Raw genomic sequence first — 19582 nt, forward strand, 5'->3', positions numbered from 1 at the left:
AGCAAGGAGGCTTACAAACCTGACTCAGTTACACCAGTTCTGTCTGGAGGAATGGAACAAAATTCCAGCAACTTACTGTGAGAAGCTTGTGGAAGGCTACCCAAAACGTTTGACCCAAGTTAGACAATTTAAAGGCAATGCTACCAAATACTAACAAAGTGTATGTAAGCTTCTGACCCACTGGGAAAGTGATGAAAGAAATAAAAGCTGGAATACATCAATCTCTCTACTATTATTCTGACATTTCATATTCTTAAAATAAAGTAGTGATCCTAACTGACCCAAGATAGGGAATGTTTTCTAGGATTAAATGTCAGGAATTGTGAAAAACTGAGTTTAAGTGTATTTGGCTAAGGTGTATGTGAACTTCTGACTTCAACTGTACATGTGCAAATGTCTTCACCCTAAACTTCAGTGTTTTCCTAGAGTGAGTAATTTTTGGTAAGACACAAAACTTGAGATTGTTTATATTATATTAACAACATGTATGCTATAAGCTTTTTTGTTCCAGATATGTAATTGGAATAATTGTTTAATGTAACTATTTAAAAAAATTTATATTATTCAGTGCATATATCATCAGTTTGCTTTGTGAATTTGCATTATCTTTTCAATCTCTTGGTTTGGTTTTAGGTGTGGCTGAAGAGCAAAAGGTATCTCAAAGGCTAGGAGGTAAAACTGTACGTTGTGTGACTCCAGCTGCTATGGATAACCAAGCTGACATTGAAAAATTCAGAAAATCAGTTGAAGATTTGTTCTGCTTACTTTATGGTACTTTTCTATTTTAATTTTTCTTGTGCAAACAAAAGTCAGTGCTGTGCTGTGATTATTTGCAGTTGGATTAAGTCACTAGGCAATTTATGAAAGCATCCCAGTAGATTTGTAATTTAATTAAAAGAATCTGGTTAGTAGGAAAAAAGGATGTACTATTAGTCAAAATGTAATGTTTCAAAGAATCATAACCCCATGTCCTAAACTGCTTCATAGTCCATAGGAGTTAGGAACAGGATGTTACAGATCTGAACAGTGCAATTGAAGATTGAAAATACTGCAGCAAGTCAGTAAGCTAACTGAAAGCTTTGAGCTCACAAGCTAAACTCATGGCCTTTTGGAGCTCCTAGTTAGTTCAAAATTGTGCATCTGATACATAAAAGTTAGTTTAGATTGATTGGCAGCTATATGTTAGTTCTTGGATTTGCAAATATTTCAGCTGTCCAGTTAAGAAAGATCTCTAATATAACAAGCCTTTACCTCTGTGCAAACATAAAATGAATGTACTTGTGCTTTTCCAAACTTGCCTTTGAAGACATTCATGCTAGGAAGTTAGCCTTGTTTCTGTTGAGACATTTTTAATCTGATACTGGTACTCTTAGAAACCATGGATTTCTATCTTTGACAGATGAGAAAATCAAAGTTTTCCTTAAATAGATTGCCTGTTTGACTAGTATTAGGTGGTAAATGAAAATCAGTACACGGTTATCTCCGGGCATTCCGTTCTTGCCTGCTACTTTATTTCATTTCCAGTTTGACTTTTATATTCTGTGGCTTCCTGCACTGTAATAGTACGATCCATTGCAAACATGAGAGTTGGCCAGAATTGATTGGAAAAGAACATTGGCAGGGGTGATGGTAGAGCAGCAATGGCTGCAATTTCGAGAAGCAGTTCGAAAGGCATAGGATATATGCATCCCAAAGAGGAAGACACAACTATGGCTAGCAAGAGAACTCAAAACTGACATAAAAGCCAAAGAGATGGCATATAATAGTGCAAAAATTAATGGGAAGTTAGAGGATTGGGAAGCTTTTATAAACCAACAGAAGGCAACTAAAAAAAGTGATTAAGAAGGTAAATATGGAATACGAAAGTAAGCTGACCAATAATATTAAAGATAGAAAACCAGAAGTTTCTTCGGATACCTAAAGTGTAAAAGAGAGGCAAGAATGGATATTGGACTGCTGGAAAATGATGCTGGAGAGGTAGTAATGGGGGACAATGAAATAACGTAAGAACTGAATAAGTATTTTGCATCAGTCTTTTCTGTGGGAGACACTAGCAGTATGGGGAAGTCCCAGGTGTCAGGGAGCATGTGAAGTTACTATTACTAGGGAGAAGGTTCTTGGGGTAAGTGAAAGGTCTGAAGGTAGATAATGTCACCTGGACCAGATGGTCTAACCGTAGTGTCCTGAAAGAGGTGGCTAAAGAGACTGTGGAGATATTATTAATGATTTTTAAAGAATCACTAGGTTCTGGAATGTTTCTGGAAGATAGGATAATTGCAAATGTCATTCCACTCCTCAAGAAGGGAGAGTGAGACAGAAGAAAGGAAACTATAGGCTGGTTAGTCTGACCTTAGTGGTTGGGAAGATGCTGGAGTCGATAATTAAGGATAAGGAGGAATTTCTTTAGCCAGAGAGTGGTAAATCTGTGGGATTCTTGGCCTCTACAGCTGCCTGTGGAAAAGTCTTTTATGTATATTTCAGGCAGAGGTTGATAAATTTTTGATTGGTTAGAACATGAAGGGATATGGGAAGAGGGCAGGAGATTGGGGCTGAGAAGAACATTGGATCAACCATGATGAAATGGCGGAGCAGACGCGATGGGCCCAATGGTCTAATTCTGGTTCTGTAACTTAGATTATTATGGAGAAAGGGGATAGAGAGGTGTCAGAAATGGACCATGTAAATTAGTTAATGAAATTGATGAGCTCAGCATGGGTGCAGGAAGCAGCACCAATGTGGTTGTCAGTATAGTGTAGGAAGAGTTGGGGAGCAATGCTGATAAGGGCCTGGAATATGGACAAAGGAGAGATTGTTGAGGGTGAGGACCAGTTCCGCCGGATCGAGGAGAGAACTGAAGAGACAGTGGAAGGTGCGGTTGGCTCACAAATAGAGAAGCTTGTGGGCAGTGTGAGAGGAAGGATAGGCAGGTGATAAGAGAAGGGATGCGCTCAGATTGATGGTTTGGGATGTGTCTATTTTAACGCAAGGAGTATTATTAACAAACAGATGAGCTTAGAGCGTGGATCAGTACTTGAAGCTATGATGTTGTGGCCATTACAGATACTTGAATTGCTCAGGGGCAGAAATGGCTACTTAGAGTGGCAGGCTTTGGATCTTTCTGAAAGGACAGCGAGGGGAGCAAAAGAGCAAAACATGCCTCTGGCCCAACTTTTGTTGAGTGTGTTGCAGCCATCAAATTCTAAATGTGTGTATGTTTACAAAATACAATTAAGTTGGTCAGTAAAACTATTGAAAATCTTTTCTTTGTACTTTTGTCAGTTAAATAAAGGTTCATGTGAATTAACATATCCCAGATTTTTGTTTTTATTGCATTTTGGAAAATAGCCCAACTTTTCTGGAAATGGGGTTTGTAGAAACAGGATGGGGTCAATTACTTTATTTGGTTTTTTTTTATAGACCACCCAATTGTAACAGGGACATCAAGGAGCAGATAGGAAGGCAGATTCCGGAACGGTGCAATAATAACAGGATTGTCGTGGTGGGAGATTTTAATTTCCCTGATATTGATTGACATCTCCCCAGAGAAAGGGGTTTAGATGGGGTGGAGTTTGTTAGGTGTGTTCAGGAAGGTTTCCTGACACAATATGTAGATAAGCCTACAAGAGGCTCTACTGGTATTGGGAAATGAACCTGATCAAGTGTCAGTTCTCTCATTGGGAGAGCATTTTGGAGCTAGTGATCACAATTCTATCTCCTTTACCATAGCATTGCAGAGAGAGGAGCAGACAAGTTAGGATGACACAAAGATTGGAGGTTTTGTGGATATTGTGGAGGGCTGTCAGAGGTTACAGCGGGACATTGATAGGATGCAAAACTGGGCTAAGAAGTGGCAGATGGAGTTCAACCCAGACAAGTGTGAGGTGGTTCATCTTAGTAGCTCAAATCTGATTGCAGAATAAAGTATTAATGGTAAGGCTGTTGGCAGTGTGGAGGGATCTTGGGGTCTTAGTCGATAGGACACTCAAAGCTGCTGTGCAGGCTGACTGTGTGGTTAAGAAGGCATATGGTGTATTGGCCTTCATCAACCGAGTTCAAGAGCTGAGAGTTAATGTTGCAGCTATATAGGACCTTGATCAGAGCCTACTTGGAGTACTCTTGTTAATTTTGGATAATAATAATAAAGATTTGAAAAGGAGTATTGTGCTCAGTTCTGATCACCTCACTACAGGAAGGATGTGGAAGCTATAGAAAAGGTGCAGAGGAGATTTACAAGGATGTTGCTTGGGTTGTGGGGGGGGGGTGCATGCCTTATGAGAATAGGTTGAGTGAACTTGACCTTTTCTCCTTGGAGCGACGGAGGATGAGAGATGACCTGTTAGAGATGTATAAGATGATGAGAGGCATTGATCGTGTGGATAGTCAGAGGCTTTTTTCCAGGGCTGTAATGGCTAACACGAGAGGGTACAGTTTTAAGGTTTTTGGAAGTAGGTATCAGGGTAAGTTTTTTACGCAGAATGGTGAGTGCATGGAATGGGCTGCTGGCGACTGTGGTGCAGGTGGATATAATAGGGTCTTTTAAGACAGCGGTCCCCAACCACTGGGCTGCAAAGCATGTGCTGCCAGGCCGCGAGGAAACAATATGAACCAGCTGCACCTTTTCCTCATTCCCTGTCACGCACTGTTGAACTTGAACATAGGGTTGCCAACTGTCCCGTATTTGCCAGGACATCCCGTCTATTGGGCTGAATTGGTTTGTCCCATGCGGGACCGCCCTTGTCCCGTATTTCCCCCGCTAAGGTAGAGCGTTCCTATGAAACCTTTCGTGCAGAAATGGTGTAAAGCGAAGAAGCAATTACCGTTAATTTATATGGGAAAAATTTTTGACTGTTCCCAGACCCAAAAGATAACCTACCAAATCATGCCAAATAACACATAAAACCTAAAATAACATGTAGTAAAAGCAGGAACAATATGATAGATACACAGCCTATATAAAGTAGAAATAATGTATGTACAGTATAGTCAGGAAGATTAAGGCAAAACCGGATTGTGGGAAAAAAATCGGCATGTATGCGCATGTGCACACAGGTGCCCGCGGAAGGCTTCATGGTCATGGTAGTCTTTCTCGGGCAAGTGTCCCGTATTTGACAGCTACTTTTGTCCCTTATTTGGGAGTGAGAAAGTTTGGAACCCTAACTGTAAAAGACATGTTGAGGTGAGTTTAACCCTACTTGGAACACCCCCCCCCCCCCCCCCCCCCCCCGGTTGGCTGGTCCGCCAGAATGTTGGGGACCCCTGTTTTAAGAGACTCTTGGATAGGTACATGGAGCTTATAAAAATTGAGGGCTATGGGTAACCCTAGGTAATTTCTAAAGTAATTACATGTTCGGCATAGCATTGTGGGCCAAAGGGCCTGCTATTGTGTTGTAGGTTTTCTATGTTTCCTGAGGAACTGATTAGGTGTGTTGTCCAGAAAGAAGCGGAGAGCTTTTAGGACTTTCTGATGGGCAAATAGACATGTCTATGGACTGGACATTCATAGTGAAAATGAGGCAATCGAGACCAGGGAGCTTGTAGTCATTGAAGAGATTGAGAGTGATTATCTTTGGAAACTTCTTACTCAACACGAGCTTCTAATGGTTCATGTTATCCTGCTGATATACAAAGATGGAATGCAAGTCAGCCAGTTGTTAGATTAACAACATTTATTTTAAAAAATGCCTGGAAAGGTTTAAGTGGGAAATGAGACTTGCTTGTTTGGTATGGCCCATTTGGGCAGAACGGCCAATTTCTGTGCTGTATGGCTCTTAGTCTGATTTGGTTAACCCATCCATGGTATTTGATAAATGCCTATTATGTGGATTACAAGTGGCATTACTTCAAAAGAAGTTCTGTTAAACTAGGGAAAAATGTTTGTTGGATAATAGTATTTGGAAGTGATTGCTTCATTGTTTTACACACTGAGCCTAGATACCTTTCAAGCTGGCATTGTGTTCACAGCCCTGTATGTTTCAGAGTTACAATATGCTTACCCTATTTCTGACTTCAATCTATTTATTCCTCAATTTTAGGAAAAGCGCTTGGGAAACCTGCTCCAATTCCTGTGCCTTATGAGAAGATCTTTAAGGACCCTGCTGCTTTAGCAATACATGGATTGCCTGATGGTGTATGTTTTAAACATCCATCAAAATATGACCCTATAACATTGAAAAAAATTTTGGAGCAAAAGTCAAAAATTATATTTACAATCAAAAGGTAAACTTTCTCATGGAGATTAATTTTTAAGCAAAAGTTTAATGTTTTGCATTAAATACTAAATTAAGTATGTAGCCATTTGAATTCAGCAGCAACGTAGTACATGCTGCATTAAAAAGGAATTTGTCTTCCAATTGAAGTTGTTATATAAAGCATTCCCTACATGTGCATACACTCCAGCTTATTCATAACCTCTTGAGAACAAAACGCAATTAGAAAACCGCAGTGTAGTTGTAGTACTCTGAGTGTAGTATTTGATTGTAGTACTTTGATTAAATCCAGATTCTGACAAGAGTAAGAAAGTGCACAAATTAAATATTTGAAGTTTTGACTTCTACACCTTAAGCTTATTCCAAATGCCAGTAAATATTTAAAATCAAGAGGTTTCCTTATTTGTGATGCTTTAGTGCTTCTGGTGATTTCACGATTTTTAAATTTGTGCATATGTAGGGAATGCTTTGCAACTATTTTTAAATAAATTTCATCATTACAATAACTTGTGTTACTTGTTTTTTGGTCTACTTGAGCCTAGTGGTGTAATAAGGACGTGTGGATTGCAAAACTGAAATAATTTTATACAGGATTACTTACTGAATTTCTTTTCACTGTGCATGTTACCCATTCTGTCCCTTTTCATGAATTATTCTGCATAGTTCATGCTGTCTGGGAGAGCAATAATGATAAAACCTGAAGTGCATAGCAGATTTATGATGACATTCCGTGTTGAGGTATCTGCAATTCCAGAAAGTACAGTTGTTCGAAGACTAATTTGAATTTTTTTATAGCAAATTCAACATTTGAAGTCCATACTGTTGAAAGTTGCCTCTACTATATCATTAGCCAAAGCTGAATGATTTTACTTGTTCATTTCATTTTTGAGAGAAAAAATATTTCCTATATTTATTTGATTTGTGTCATTTTTTTGTATGTTTTACTACTTTGTCTGATAGTTGAAATAGATGTTCTAGAAAACATTCTAATTGTCCTTAATATCTTTATTTACTAAAATGTGAAAGTGAGCTGTTGAATTATTTGAAAAATTTACATGGTTATCATTAATGTGTAATTACTTTCTTTTAATCCAGGCCTTTTCTGGACACTGCCATTCATCATTGTAAGTTGCATATGCATATAACCTAGCCTGCAATTTTTTAAAGATAAAACCTGATGCTGTTGTAGTGAATATATAATTCGGCAGTTCAAATATGCAATGATTATAAATATTTCTATGAAGTTCCTTATGATCATCTACTCAACAGATTAAAGTCAACATTTGCTATTTTTCACTGTTTTCATGGTGTAAGAGGTTGAAGAAAATAAGCTGTTCAAATAGTGAAATAATGATGAGCTTGCAATATGTGGGAAATGTATAATCATGGTCCTCATGTTAGCTTTTAAGGCTTGTTGCTCAGGATGCAAGGCTGAGTGTACTAACTGGCTAGGTAAGTTATCTTAATAGCAGATTAACTGAAAAGGCCGGGTTACATTTAAATATCTGAAGCAATCCAACTTTTTGAAGGATATATTGAATGGAGATGGGTGACGCTGTATGATATTGCTCCATTTTCCCCAAGGGGTTTCTTAAAAAATAAATTATTTTAAGTATTGTGGACATAGATTTTAAATATAATGTATACCCTAAAATTCATACAAATCACGTATGCACTCTTTCAACAAATAAACTGCTGGAGGAAATTAGGTCGAGTAGCATCTGTGGAGGGAAATGGATAGTCATCATTTTGGATCAAGACAGTTAATGAGTCCAAACTGAAAAAACTGCCCACTTCTCTCCAGAAATGCTGCCTGACCCACTAAGTTCTTACAGCAGTTTGTTGCTCCCAATTCCGGTAATCACATTTGTCTCTATGCAGTTTATCAGTTTGTCATTCAAATTATGATGGCTAATTTGGTAGTTATTAATCGTTGCAATTGTAACATTCTTTCCACCTAACTATGTCTCCACAAAGACTGCTGGGAATTGTCTTTCTGTGGAACAGCATGATAAAAGAACTCAGTGGTTAGCTTGGATTTCAAAGCAATCAATGTCAGAATTGAAAAATCTTATGTGCTCAAACCTTTTTTTAAAAAAAATATAATAGCTAGTTTATATATTTGTCATTGACATGCTAAGCTCCCAGGCATTTTTGTAGTTTGCTTTGATTTGTGAGATAAAACATCCTGTAATAAGTGATTTCTATTCTAAAATATTGTCATCACTACATTCATGCATATATAACCATGCAAAGAAAAATCTATCTTCTCTGTAAGTAGCCCAGAAAGCAGAATAGATCACATTACAGGATAACATAGGTTTTTACGTCCAAACATTTCCATAACTATGGAAGCTATTTTGGCAGATTTGAGACTTGGCAAACAATTTAACTAAGTTGCATTAATGCGAGAATTTGATATTCCCTTAACTTAAAATATAGTGTTCGTTTATGCACACAATAAGCTATAGAAAGATTCAATATCTAGTATTCGTGAGCTTGGCTGTTAGATTCATTTTATAAGTGAGTTGTAATAAGTCTAAAATTTTCCATGGGCATAATATATGCTCAACCTCTTCACAGGGAGGGTATTTCTGTCATTAAAAAATACACATCTTTGTGATGGTTAGAATACTCACTGCAGTATGGAACCATATTTATTGAAACAATCTAATGGCAATTGCTGTTATTCATGCACTAGTGATACAACTACTAACACATAAACAGGTGGATGTCGAAATCTACCCTAAAGAATACAGGTCATCACCTCACAAATGGTTCAAAGTTGCCTTGTATGCATGTTGGGTATAAACAGCTAATGGAGAAAAGCAAACTACTTTTGGAATGGCCAGTAGAGAGACATACAATTTGTACCTGATGCACTTAACAGTCTCCTATGTCATGATGATGAGTATAATAGCAAGCAAGGTGAATAAATATAAATTGTGAAGTGGCATAGTACAGTAAATTATTATGTAGTAGAAGTTGTTTTTTAAAAAAAAAGGTGCATATGGACAAATTAAATACCCCTTGTGTGGAGTACTTTATATTGGCCATGTCATATTGTCAGTTTATGGCCAGGTTTTAAAACTCATGCAAATCAAGCCTGGTGACTAGAGTGCTGTAAATTAGTTGCGCTGACTGCATAAAGTTAATCTATCCTCTATGCTCAACAGTTGTTTTAAGTCATTTTGGTTTTTTTCCTCTAGTTCTGTTTTATCATTTGCCCCCCACCAGTTCAGCTGTTTGCTGTCCTACATAAGGACATATCCGACTTGCCAACATTGGCAAGTACAGTTTATGAATCGATGTTCTCTAGTATTTGAACATTAAATATCCTATTTAAATCTTTATTCCTTTAGGTATCAAATGTTGAAGATTTGAACAAAAACTTATTGTTTATGCCTATAAACTGTATACTGAAGATTTAACCTAGTCTGCTTGTTATATAAGAATAAATTGCAATCTCCCATACTTTGTGGCTGGGTAAAATTGCACTTTGCAACTATCACCAGCTTTTCTAGCTTTAGATTTATTCCAGTTTGAATAATCTTGTTTATTCAAAGAGAATGAATTGGAATTACCAGTTTCATGGAAGATCCTAATGAACATGAAATGAACTGCTAGTTTTTTAATTTCCTTTATGAAAGGGCTAATCTTTTGTTCATCCTGTTGTAATTGGCTTTAATATACAAATCCAGTGTGAAATAAAAGGAATAAAGTTCATGGGTATTGTCTTTCAGCTATATGAAAAAGAGCTAAAGACCTCCAGATCTTTTGACGTGAATGTTGAATTAAAGATTGTTTTCCAAGCAAGCCACTCGTTTACAGATTAACATTTCTATATTTTCTTAGTGGAAACAAAGCGACCAACTGGGAAGGAGAACGCACAGATGCCACCTGTGGGGTAGGTTGATCTTTCTGTCCTTGCGGTACTTACAACTTTAATAATTTATCTCAAACTCAATATAATTTGCATAAATTCATAGTCTGTAGTTGTCTCATTGGGTGTACAAGATATGGCATTGATATTTTCACTTGTAGGTTAGTTTGTACATTCTTTTGGAATTATTTGTGTGGGTATTTCCTTTTGAAGGTACGCTTCCATATCTGTAGAAAGTTTTTTTTAAAAAGTAGAGTTTTTTTGTATTTATTTACTAAAGCCCTCTCTGTGATCTAGATCAGTTATTCTGAAGCTTTGCTTTGTGTTTGCCTGTCTCCTCCATCTGCTATAACCCCTTACTAGTTTTGGTGTCTCTTTGATTGTGTACTTTTATGATTTCCCCATTCCCTCACCTATGTTTCTTTTTTCCCCACTTATTTGCCTTGCTAATGTACTTACTATAATACGGTATACCATTTGGTGCATTAAGACATGCTGACTTCAAACAGAGCAGTCCCATCCTATTCTTCTATTCTACCCTGCCCTTATTTCCCTGTAGCAACTTCCCTTTGATTCTTTTACTAAATATTTACATTGGGAGTAATTTACAGTGGGAAATCTGGTATACTGGAGAAACCGAAGCACTGAGTAGAAACCTACATAGTCACAGAAAGAATGTGCAAGCTCTGCATTGACTGCACTGTGGAGTAAGATTCAGCTTGCATTGCTGAAGGCCATCGTGCTCATTTCTTATTATCCTTAATTTTTTTGCTGTCCTTCAGTCTCTTGAATCCATGTTGCCAAAAGGCCAGTGCAGTGTTAGTCTTCCTACTGAGTCTATATTTATTTATGTTCAAAAATACCCAGGTTATTTTATTGCTTGTCATATTGTCCATATTAAAATGAATGAACTCACATTTTCACATTAGTTCAAGTTTAATTATCATTCAACCATGCATGAAAACGGCTGAATGAAACAGTGTTCCTCTGAGGCTCAGATGCAAAATGTACACAGCACAAGGCGTGCACAGCACATTCAAGATAGCAAGCAAGTATACAGTTATGCAAAAAAGACATATAACCCAAGTCCCTGAGTGACATGTCCCACAAATTGATGGTGCAGTTACTGGCAGCCTCCAGACGAACACATGCATGCAATCCAGTTTGTCATTCCACTGATCGAACACTGGAGGGCAGCACCAGCATGAGAGGCCAACCCACAACCAAGTATGGATGCTGAGCTGTATTGCCTCTGCTGTCTTCTTTCCTGACTGTAGCAGCAGGCAAGCCCATGCTTGAGGCCTAGTCCTTCCTACAACCAAGGCCATGCAGCTTCCCCAGCTGTTGTGCCAACAATCAAGGGAAATGGTCCTGCGGCATCTTAAATGTCCAACATTAGATCCCAGTTTCCACCTTCTGCATGTATGTGCACTCATTCATCATAGTATACTTTATTGTCTATTTTTGAATACATCCAAGTAATCAAAAATGTAGATTTTAAATAGTTGAAGCATCCACTTTGAAAGTACCCTTTTTGATTGTACTGATTTTTACCTTTAAACCTGTCCAATACCAATGAAGGTATGTTTTTGTCTTCCCTTGAATCCTTACTTTATATAGCAACTTTGGTTTAGGCAATTTGGGACTATTGCAGAACTTAGATAATTTTAGGAAACTAGTAGCGGTATATCCTGATCTACAGCAACCTCAGATGCCGAAGTTTCTGGGCTTTGTCAGCTTTTAGTTCTATTCTTTTTCTTAGTAAGAAGGTTTATCAGAATCAGGTTTATTATCACTGACATTTGTCATGAAATTTGTTGCTTTGCAGCTCCTCTTACTCCAAAGTACTATTCCTTTGTTGATATTAGTTCCATTAACTGCCTTTAGACCTTTACATTTGCATTGCTTCTGCCACATTGTGATTTCTGCTATGAAAACAGGAAGATGATTACTTTTTAGTTATTTGTTTTCCTTGTTTATAACCTCTTGTCTCTGCCACTCTGAATAAAAAGTTATTTCTGGCCCTTATAACTTTGTTTTAAAAAAAGTAATTATGGTAACGACAGAGATTGTTGGTGTCATTCTCTAATCTTGACAGCTGAGATGCATTGTTTGCAGATATTCCCTATTAATGATAGTGAAAACTACCTCTGTGGAGGAGATCACTGTTTGGATAGTCTCAGCTGGGACTCTCCACTACTGAGAGTTGCTTGCTGTTGAACTCGAAAATCACCAATACCAGCTTTGACTAGTTTATGAATTTCAAGTGGTGTGACTTTATCAAGCTGTCTATAACGAGCAAACTTTCTGCATCAGCTTGCATTTGATGCACTACTCTTTCGTGCTTCGGTATAAATAGAGAAGATACGATGTAGGAATAATAGGACTAGAATTCTTCCAAATATATGGCTAGAAGCCAATGGGAGAGTGGGTTACAGTGAATTATGTCTTCTGGAGGGAAGAATTGGGCTGATTGACAAAAATTGATGCTGGGCTATTTAGCCTTCCGTACTTTAATATTGTGATCATCTATTCTAAAGGCAATCCATTTAGAATTGTAACATGGTATAGTATCTAAAGTTAAACCTGAGTTGACCTCTAGTAAAGGAAAAGAGATTATTGGAAAATAACTTTTCTGCACTTGCCGAAAAGGAATAACAAACCACGGCAAAAGTGAATATATTTGAATGTTCTATTTTGTAGCTTTGTTCCAGTTAAGGTGAAAACTGAGCCATGTGATGATAACCAACCGAGTAAGTGTTACTTTCTAAAATTACATTTGCTATTAATTAAAGGAAAAATATGGCTGTTGATGTATTATCCACAGTCCTTATTTATGTTTTTAGTAAAGTTTTGTGTTTTCTACTTGCATTAGATTAATTATAAAATGAATGATGTAGTGATGGTTTTATCATTGGGGGTAAAAATACTGTAAAATTATTGAGAATAGATTCAGTTACTCTATATTGTATGATTCTTTCAGAGCAGGAATAACCATAATTTAATTGATCTGCTCGTTGCCCAATTCTAGGGTCAATGTTATTGAAACTTTTTTGGAAGTCTAGAGATGCTGGATATCTGAAAATTAACAAATATTTGTTGGGAAGTGCTCAGAGTCAGGCTGCATCTCTGAAGAGACAGTGGATGTTTTTTCCCTTTTTAGCAAGGAAGGTCACCAAAAAGAAACACGAATAATGTTCATTTCTTCAGATATTTGAGGTTTTGAGTATTCATTCTGGCCATATTTTGCTTTGTCAGTAAAGTTAACCTTCATTGGATAGAGGAAGGTGACCATGATAGTACCAGGTACTCCAGATGCAATGGCATATGAAGTTGGAGGATGTCTCTGCATGTTCGTATTTTCTTTCCTAATTCATTTAGGCATGTATATTCTTTATGATTTGCATTATTTGTGAGAGAGATAATAAAAGAGCAGAATTTCGCTTGATGGGTCAGCTGATATTGGGGTCAGGAAGTAACCTTAAAGTGAGCAGCCTCAACTTTTACTTGCTCTCCATCCAAGTTGTTGACGCAATTTGTAATCAGTTAAACATTGTTCCTGAAGATACCCTTATAATTATGGATGTCAGCCAGGAAATGACCTAATGTTCGCTGTATAGAAACATAGAAAATAGGTGCAGGAGTAGGCCATTCGGCCCTTCGAGCCTGCACCGCCATTCAGTATGATCATGGCTGATCATCCAACTCAGAACCCTGTACCAGCCTTCCCTCCATACCCCCTGATCCCTTTAGTATCCCATACTAACTTCATACTATTCAACAGCCAAGAAAAATATCAATCTGTATCTCAAATTTACTTAGCAACTGCCTTTGCCATGGATTTTAAGGATTTTTGGTAAAAAGATTAACTTCAGTATTTATGTAGTGTAGCACCTTCTGAAAAACTTCATGAAGCAGGAAGCTGCTCAATTGATTAATCTATACCAACTCTTAATTATTTCCATTTCCCCATAACCTCGTCACTCATTTGCCCATTAATCCACTCAGATTCTACCTAAATTTTACATGACAAAAGCAAAAGGTTATTCAAGCTTTAGGTTACCTGTTTGGTTTCCCTTTCATTGCTGTTTGTTGACTCATTTGATATATGTTGTAACTCTTGTTTGTTGCTATGTCTCCAATACCTATTACTAGCATATCCCCTACTATAGTCATATCATACTAACTATAAATGGCCCTTGTTTTCAATTTCCCTCTCTTGAATAGTGGAGTTACATTTGCTACCTTGAATGGCTGTTGCACATCTTTAAAATTTCTTGTGGACCTGACATTAGAGTTGAACAATTTCAGATAATCCGTGTTTCCAGTATTTTTAGTTCAGATTTGCAGCATTCCCACTACAATTTTTTGGTAATTTCAGATAATTATTCAGCATTTATAACTCCTGTAGACTTCTGTTGTTGGGAAATAACAGGTATTTAAAAAGACAAAGCAGGAAGCTACAGGACAGATAGTTTAACAGAAGCTATTACTGTGAAGACATTATGGGGCACTTAAACGATTCAAAGCAATTAAGCAAACTCAAAGATTTCTGAGACGAAAACCATCTTTGACCAATTTATTATAGTTTTTAAGAAGCAACCAGTACTATAGATTATATTTAATTCACAAGTTAACTTTTTAAATATCTGCATATTAACCTTATTTATTACTAGGGGGTAGTTATGGTCTTCTAAGTTAATAAGAATGTTAATGTGTTGGAAGAAATTAAGTGACTACTGAACTGATTATTGGCGTGGGTGGGCTGTCTTATGAGGAAGGGTTAATCAGGCTATGGTTTTACCAACTGGAGCTTAGAGAGCAATTTGAATGAATGTTTATGATCCCAGTGGAAATGATGTAAAGATAGCTCCACTTGAAGGAAATCTGGAATTGAGTCAGTGTTTAAAAATGAATTTGTTCATTTAAAAATGGATGAGGCAAATACATATTTTTTCTCTCAATGGATCATGAGAGTTCATCTTTGGAACTCTTCCGCAAGATGTTCCATGATTCCATTAACATCTCACTTTTATTCATGGGTAAATAATTTCTCAATGCAAAAGAATATGGTGGATAGACAGAAGTGTGGAGCTGAGGTTACATTCTCGTCAGTCACAGTCTTTTAGAATGATAGGAAAGGATTGGGGTTGAGTGATCTGGGTGTTGCTAATTCATAGGTTTGTATACCTTTCAAACCTCAAATGATCAGGTTATTAGTTTCTTAACATCCTTAATAAAGGCAGTGTAGTTATGACACTCTTCAAGTAGAGATTAGGCGATCTGATGAGTATTGAAGTTTTGAGGGGCAGTGAGTGAGTTGGGGATCAAAGGGGAATAAAGGAAAAGCTTATGGTCTTTTACAGATGGTGTTGTCAGAATTTGAAATCCACTTCTAAAACTCATGTTTGCAGCATTTTTTAGCATAATTTTTCAAAAGGAAAGTGGAAAAGAATGCAAAAAGATGAAAACCTGAGTACCTGGCTTACAAGCTGTCTTAGCAAAGGTGATATTGCAATGGCTTTTGTACCACCATGTCTACAACTGCTTACATCAATTTGCCAGAGGAGTGATATTTAAATATGCATTAAATTAGATAATGAAAACAATCATGTAAATTTAAGACTGCACACTGCTCTTAAAATTAACCGTAAAGTTGTAAACTGCTTGTGGTCAAATTTTAATTATTGACTGCATCGCTGGGTGATTTGTGTACTCTTATTGCTTTGATTTGGGGACAGAAAGAACTAATATTGTAATCAAAAGTTTCATGTGTTAAATGCAATTGTTTTCTTGTCAAGATTGATATATTGAAAGATAATGTGCCCATGATATTTTAAATTGAAGACTAGATAAACAACTTGTAGAACTACTATAACTGATTCAAGTGTAGCTTGTACCGTTACCTTTTTTCATCTACATGACTGTATTGCGGTATGATTTCTGATAAAGAGACCAATGGGATTAGTTCTGATCTATTACACTCATTCTTTAGAATCACATCAAAATAATTAATACACTCATCCTTTGCTTCTGATATCTGAATTAAAAAGAAAATATTTTCATTCTCCACTTTTACTCTAAAGTTCTCCTGCTTCTCAATAGAATTTTTGAAAATGTTTTTCAGGTACTTCAATTGAATCAGTTCCAATCAAAGCTGAAGCAGAAGATCCAGATTATTATCGATACAGTGTTCAAGGTAATGTAGAAACCTTACTCCATAAAAGATACGTAGTTTTAAGCCTTGGCATGTTATAAGAAAGTTCAGCATGTTTTTAATCAATTTCATTAAAACGTGATGAATGTCAGTCACTTCAATTAAATAAAAAGCTTGCCATTTTTAACATTGTGTTTTCTACTGATCGGTCTCTACACATGTTCTAAAACCTTTCTAAAACTTGACCACATATTTATTGGCAGGCATGGTCCATTACATAAATTCAAGTAACTCCAAATTTTCAACAGCATATTTCACACAAAGTTAAAGAGTATAAGAGTATGTAGATAAAGGGATTTACAAAAGTAGAAAGGTTTAGCTTGCAATTGTGCAGATTGTTGGAGGAATTATGGGGAAGAGATGCAAATAAGCTCTGGACAAGTGGAAGAGATTAGAACATACACATTACAAAATACTGTTTGGCCTGTGAGAATGCAGATTGAGTGAATAAGTCTTCACAGTCCTCTTAGGTAGAGAGCTCGAAAGTTCACTACCCATTGGCTGAAGAAGTTTCTTATATTTGATCTAAAAGTAATTCCTGATTTGGAGACTATAATCGAAGGAAAGCATTATTCCTGCATCGACCCCACCGTGACTGTATTTGAAAAAAAAACATTTCATTGTTCCTAATCTAGTTATTCTTTCATCAGACAATTTCGCTCTTCTCCTAAGATCAGTCTGGAGAAATTTTATTACATTCCCTTTGTTGTAACTACAGCAAAGGTACTAACCAGTACCCTCAGGACTTGGGTGATGTTGCATTACCAAATTTCTAGACTATTGAATGTTACTCCTTGATAATTGCCAACCTAACTGAATGGTGAGTGTGCTCTTGCTGCATATCCATGTTCCTGACTCTTGGTGTCCCTGTACAAACCCAGTCCACATCCTGGCTTCTGGCCAAATGACTTTCACTGTGCTTTGGATTGAGTGAGCCAAATTAAGAATTATAAGGGTTTCTAAACAATTGGATGCAGTTGTATATAATTGCCCCGTTCTGTTTAACAACCTTTTGTGTGGCACTTTTCAAACACACCTTTACCTATTATTTTTTTTAATCAACTTCAAAACAAGCTTCTGACCTGTTAACCTATAACTTACATTCATTACAAATAGGAGAAAATCTGCAAGAAATCCAAGCAACACACACAAAATGCTGGAGGAACTCAGCAGGGCAACGTCTATGAAAAAGAGTCAACAGTTGACATCTTGAGCCGAGACCCTTCATCAGCATCAGCATTTTGTGTGTGTTGCTATTCATTACAAATGATTTTCTTTCATAGATTAATGTTGACTGGTCAATTATATAAATTTCTCTTGATTGCTCTGTTAATATTTCCTTAATATCTTCCAGCATTTTCCCTGCCACTTGTGTAAAGCCAGCTAATCTGTAATTAATCATTTTTTTCCTCTTGTGTTCTTCAGTGGGGTTAGATTTGCTCTGTTTCAGTCAGTGGGAACTTATCTAGAAGGAATAGTGTTTTGAAAGCATGCACTCAATGTTTCTACTATCTCCATAGCAATCTCTGTTAAAATCCATGAAGTACTCCCAGTCCCATTAACTTTATTTTGGTAATTAAGTGCATTCCAATTGTTCTTAATGTCTCTGGGAGGTTTGTGTGTCCATTTGATGAAGTTGTCAAGAAATAGAAACTGATGAGGATTGTTACTTGGAATAGTATCACAGTTTCGGGAAGGGTCCGCCATAATACTTCCAGTTTTTAAAATAAATTTAACTCTTCCAATTTCAAATTGTTATTTAATTTTTACTGAAACACACTAATTAAATCATTCAGGTTAATGTTACTGATATTCTTGTGATTAAGTTTTCTATTTTTGGGCTTTCTTGGCCTTTCCCCACAAAAGCAAGATAAATAAAATCTAGTTGCGCCTTGGAAGTCTATAAGTGGATTTGCAAGTTGAAGCTCACTTGGCCTGTATCAGCAGGGGTGATTGATAAGTTTGTGACCTAGCCTAAGGTAGAAGGAGATGAGTTATATAGCTCTCGTTAAATGCATGTGCAGTTCAACTCTGAGTGAAAATGCAGAAAGTTTGAAGTTTCTCCTCATCTCCTTCTACCTTAGGCCACAAACTTATTAATCACCCCTGCTGTGGCCCACTTTCTAGAGGTCCATGCTGCCAACTTCTACTAAGAAGGGCACGACCGCTGTATACTCCACGACCGCTGGACTAAGTGTGTAAATGTAGGAAAAATAAAGGTAAACACGAGGAATTCTGCAGATGCTGGAAATTCAAGCAACACACATCAAAGTTGCTGGTGAACGCAGCAGGCCAGGCAGCATCTCTAGGAAGAGGTACAGTTGACGTTTCGGGCCGAGATCCTTCGTCATGAAGGGTCTCGGCCGGAAACGTCGACTGTGCCTCTTCCTAGAGATGCTACCTGGCCTGCTGCGTTCACCAGCAACTTTGATGAAAAATAAAGGTGCTAGGTTTTCTAAAATTGACTCCTTCTACCTTAGGCCACGAACTTATCAATCACCCCTAGTGTGTGTGTGTTAAGGTTGCACACTACATCTTTAAAGAAATTGCTTAAACATTGTATGTAATAGTTGGCAATGGAGGTGCTAAAATTATGCTTGTCATGGCAGGGCCAGGTGTGACGACTTCAGATGTCATTGATACTGCAAGACCTTCCCATTCAAAGTCTTTTAAAGGTATTTTTTCCACCAAGTATTTTTGCATTGATTGTACGGTTTTCATGGCTAATTTGATTGCTGATATTTTGGGTGGGAAGATTTAGCAATGATTTATTGTCAAAATGAAGTATCTGGTGCTGCTCTCCTCCATCTTTTGGGGCAAGATGAAATTATTTTGCATGATGGTATTCTGCTTTCAGCTAAACTATGTCTTACAAGAAGCTCAAGTACAACTTATGGAAGGCCATCAGGATAACAAAGAGGCAGTACTGTATGAAATTAAAGACAATTGGATGCATGACGTGTGGCAGGATTTGCATGTTATTACTTACTAGAAGCCAAAACTTTTATTTGTAAATAGCAGTGATGCTTCATTCCTCAATGAGCTCAACAGCTTTCATGCATGCTTAGAAATGGAGAGCAACTCTACACCTATTTGAATCCACACACCATCTGTTGAACGTATGATCTGTCATGGAGGCTGATGTTGAACGTTCTTCAAGGGACTGAATGCTCATAAAGTGCCTGGCCCTGATGGTGTACTTGGCTGGGTACTGCAGACTTGTGCTGATCAACTGACTTGAATGTTCGAGGACATCTAGAACTTCTCACTCTTGTA

At 37.2% G+C, this 19582-nt stretch overlaps 1 protein-coding gene across 15 annotated transcripts in view; it reads left to right on the forward strand.

The window, feature by feature from the left end:
• The window catches only part of LOC140187597 (general transcription factor II-I-like), a 143808-nt gene that overhangs the window by 34379 nt on the left and 89847 nt on the right, over positions 1-19582 (forward strand). For all 15 annotated transcript variants that reach the window (XM_072243071.1, XM_072243065.1, XM_072243061.1 and 12 more), the window contains 7 exons: positions 634-771; positions 6033-6216; positions 7302-7330; positions 10062-10113; positions 12793-12842; positions 16217-16288; positions 18916-18981. In XM_072243071.1, the coding sequence (XP_072099172.1) occupies positions 634-771; positions 6033-6216; positions 7302-7330; positions 10062-10113; positions 12793-12842; positions 16217-16288; positions 18916-18981 (591 nt within the window). The remainder of the gene's footprint in view (positions 1-633; positions 772-6032; positions 6217-7301; positions 7331-10061; positions 10114-12792; positions 12843-16216; positions 16289-18915; positions 18982-19582) is intronic.

This window comes from Mobula birostris, chromosome 25 (genome assembly GCF_030028105.1).
Source record: "Mobula birostris isolate sMobBir1 chromosome 25, sMobBir1.hap1, whole genome shotgun sequence".
In the NCBI taxonomy this organism is placed as follows: Eukaryota; Metazoa; Chordata; class Chondrichthyes; order Myliobatiformes; family Myliobatidae; genus Mobula; species Mobula birostris.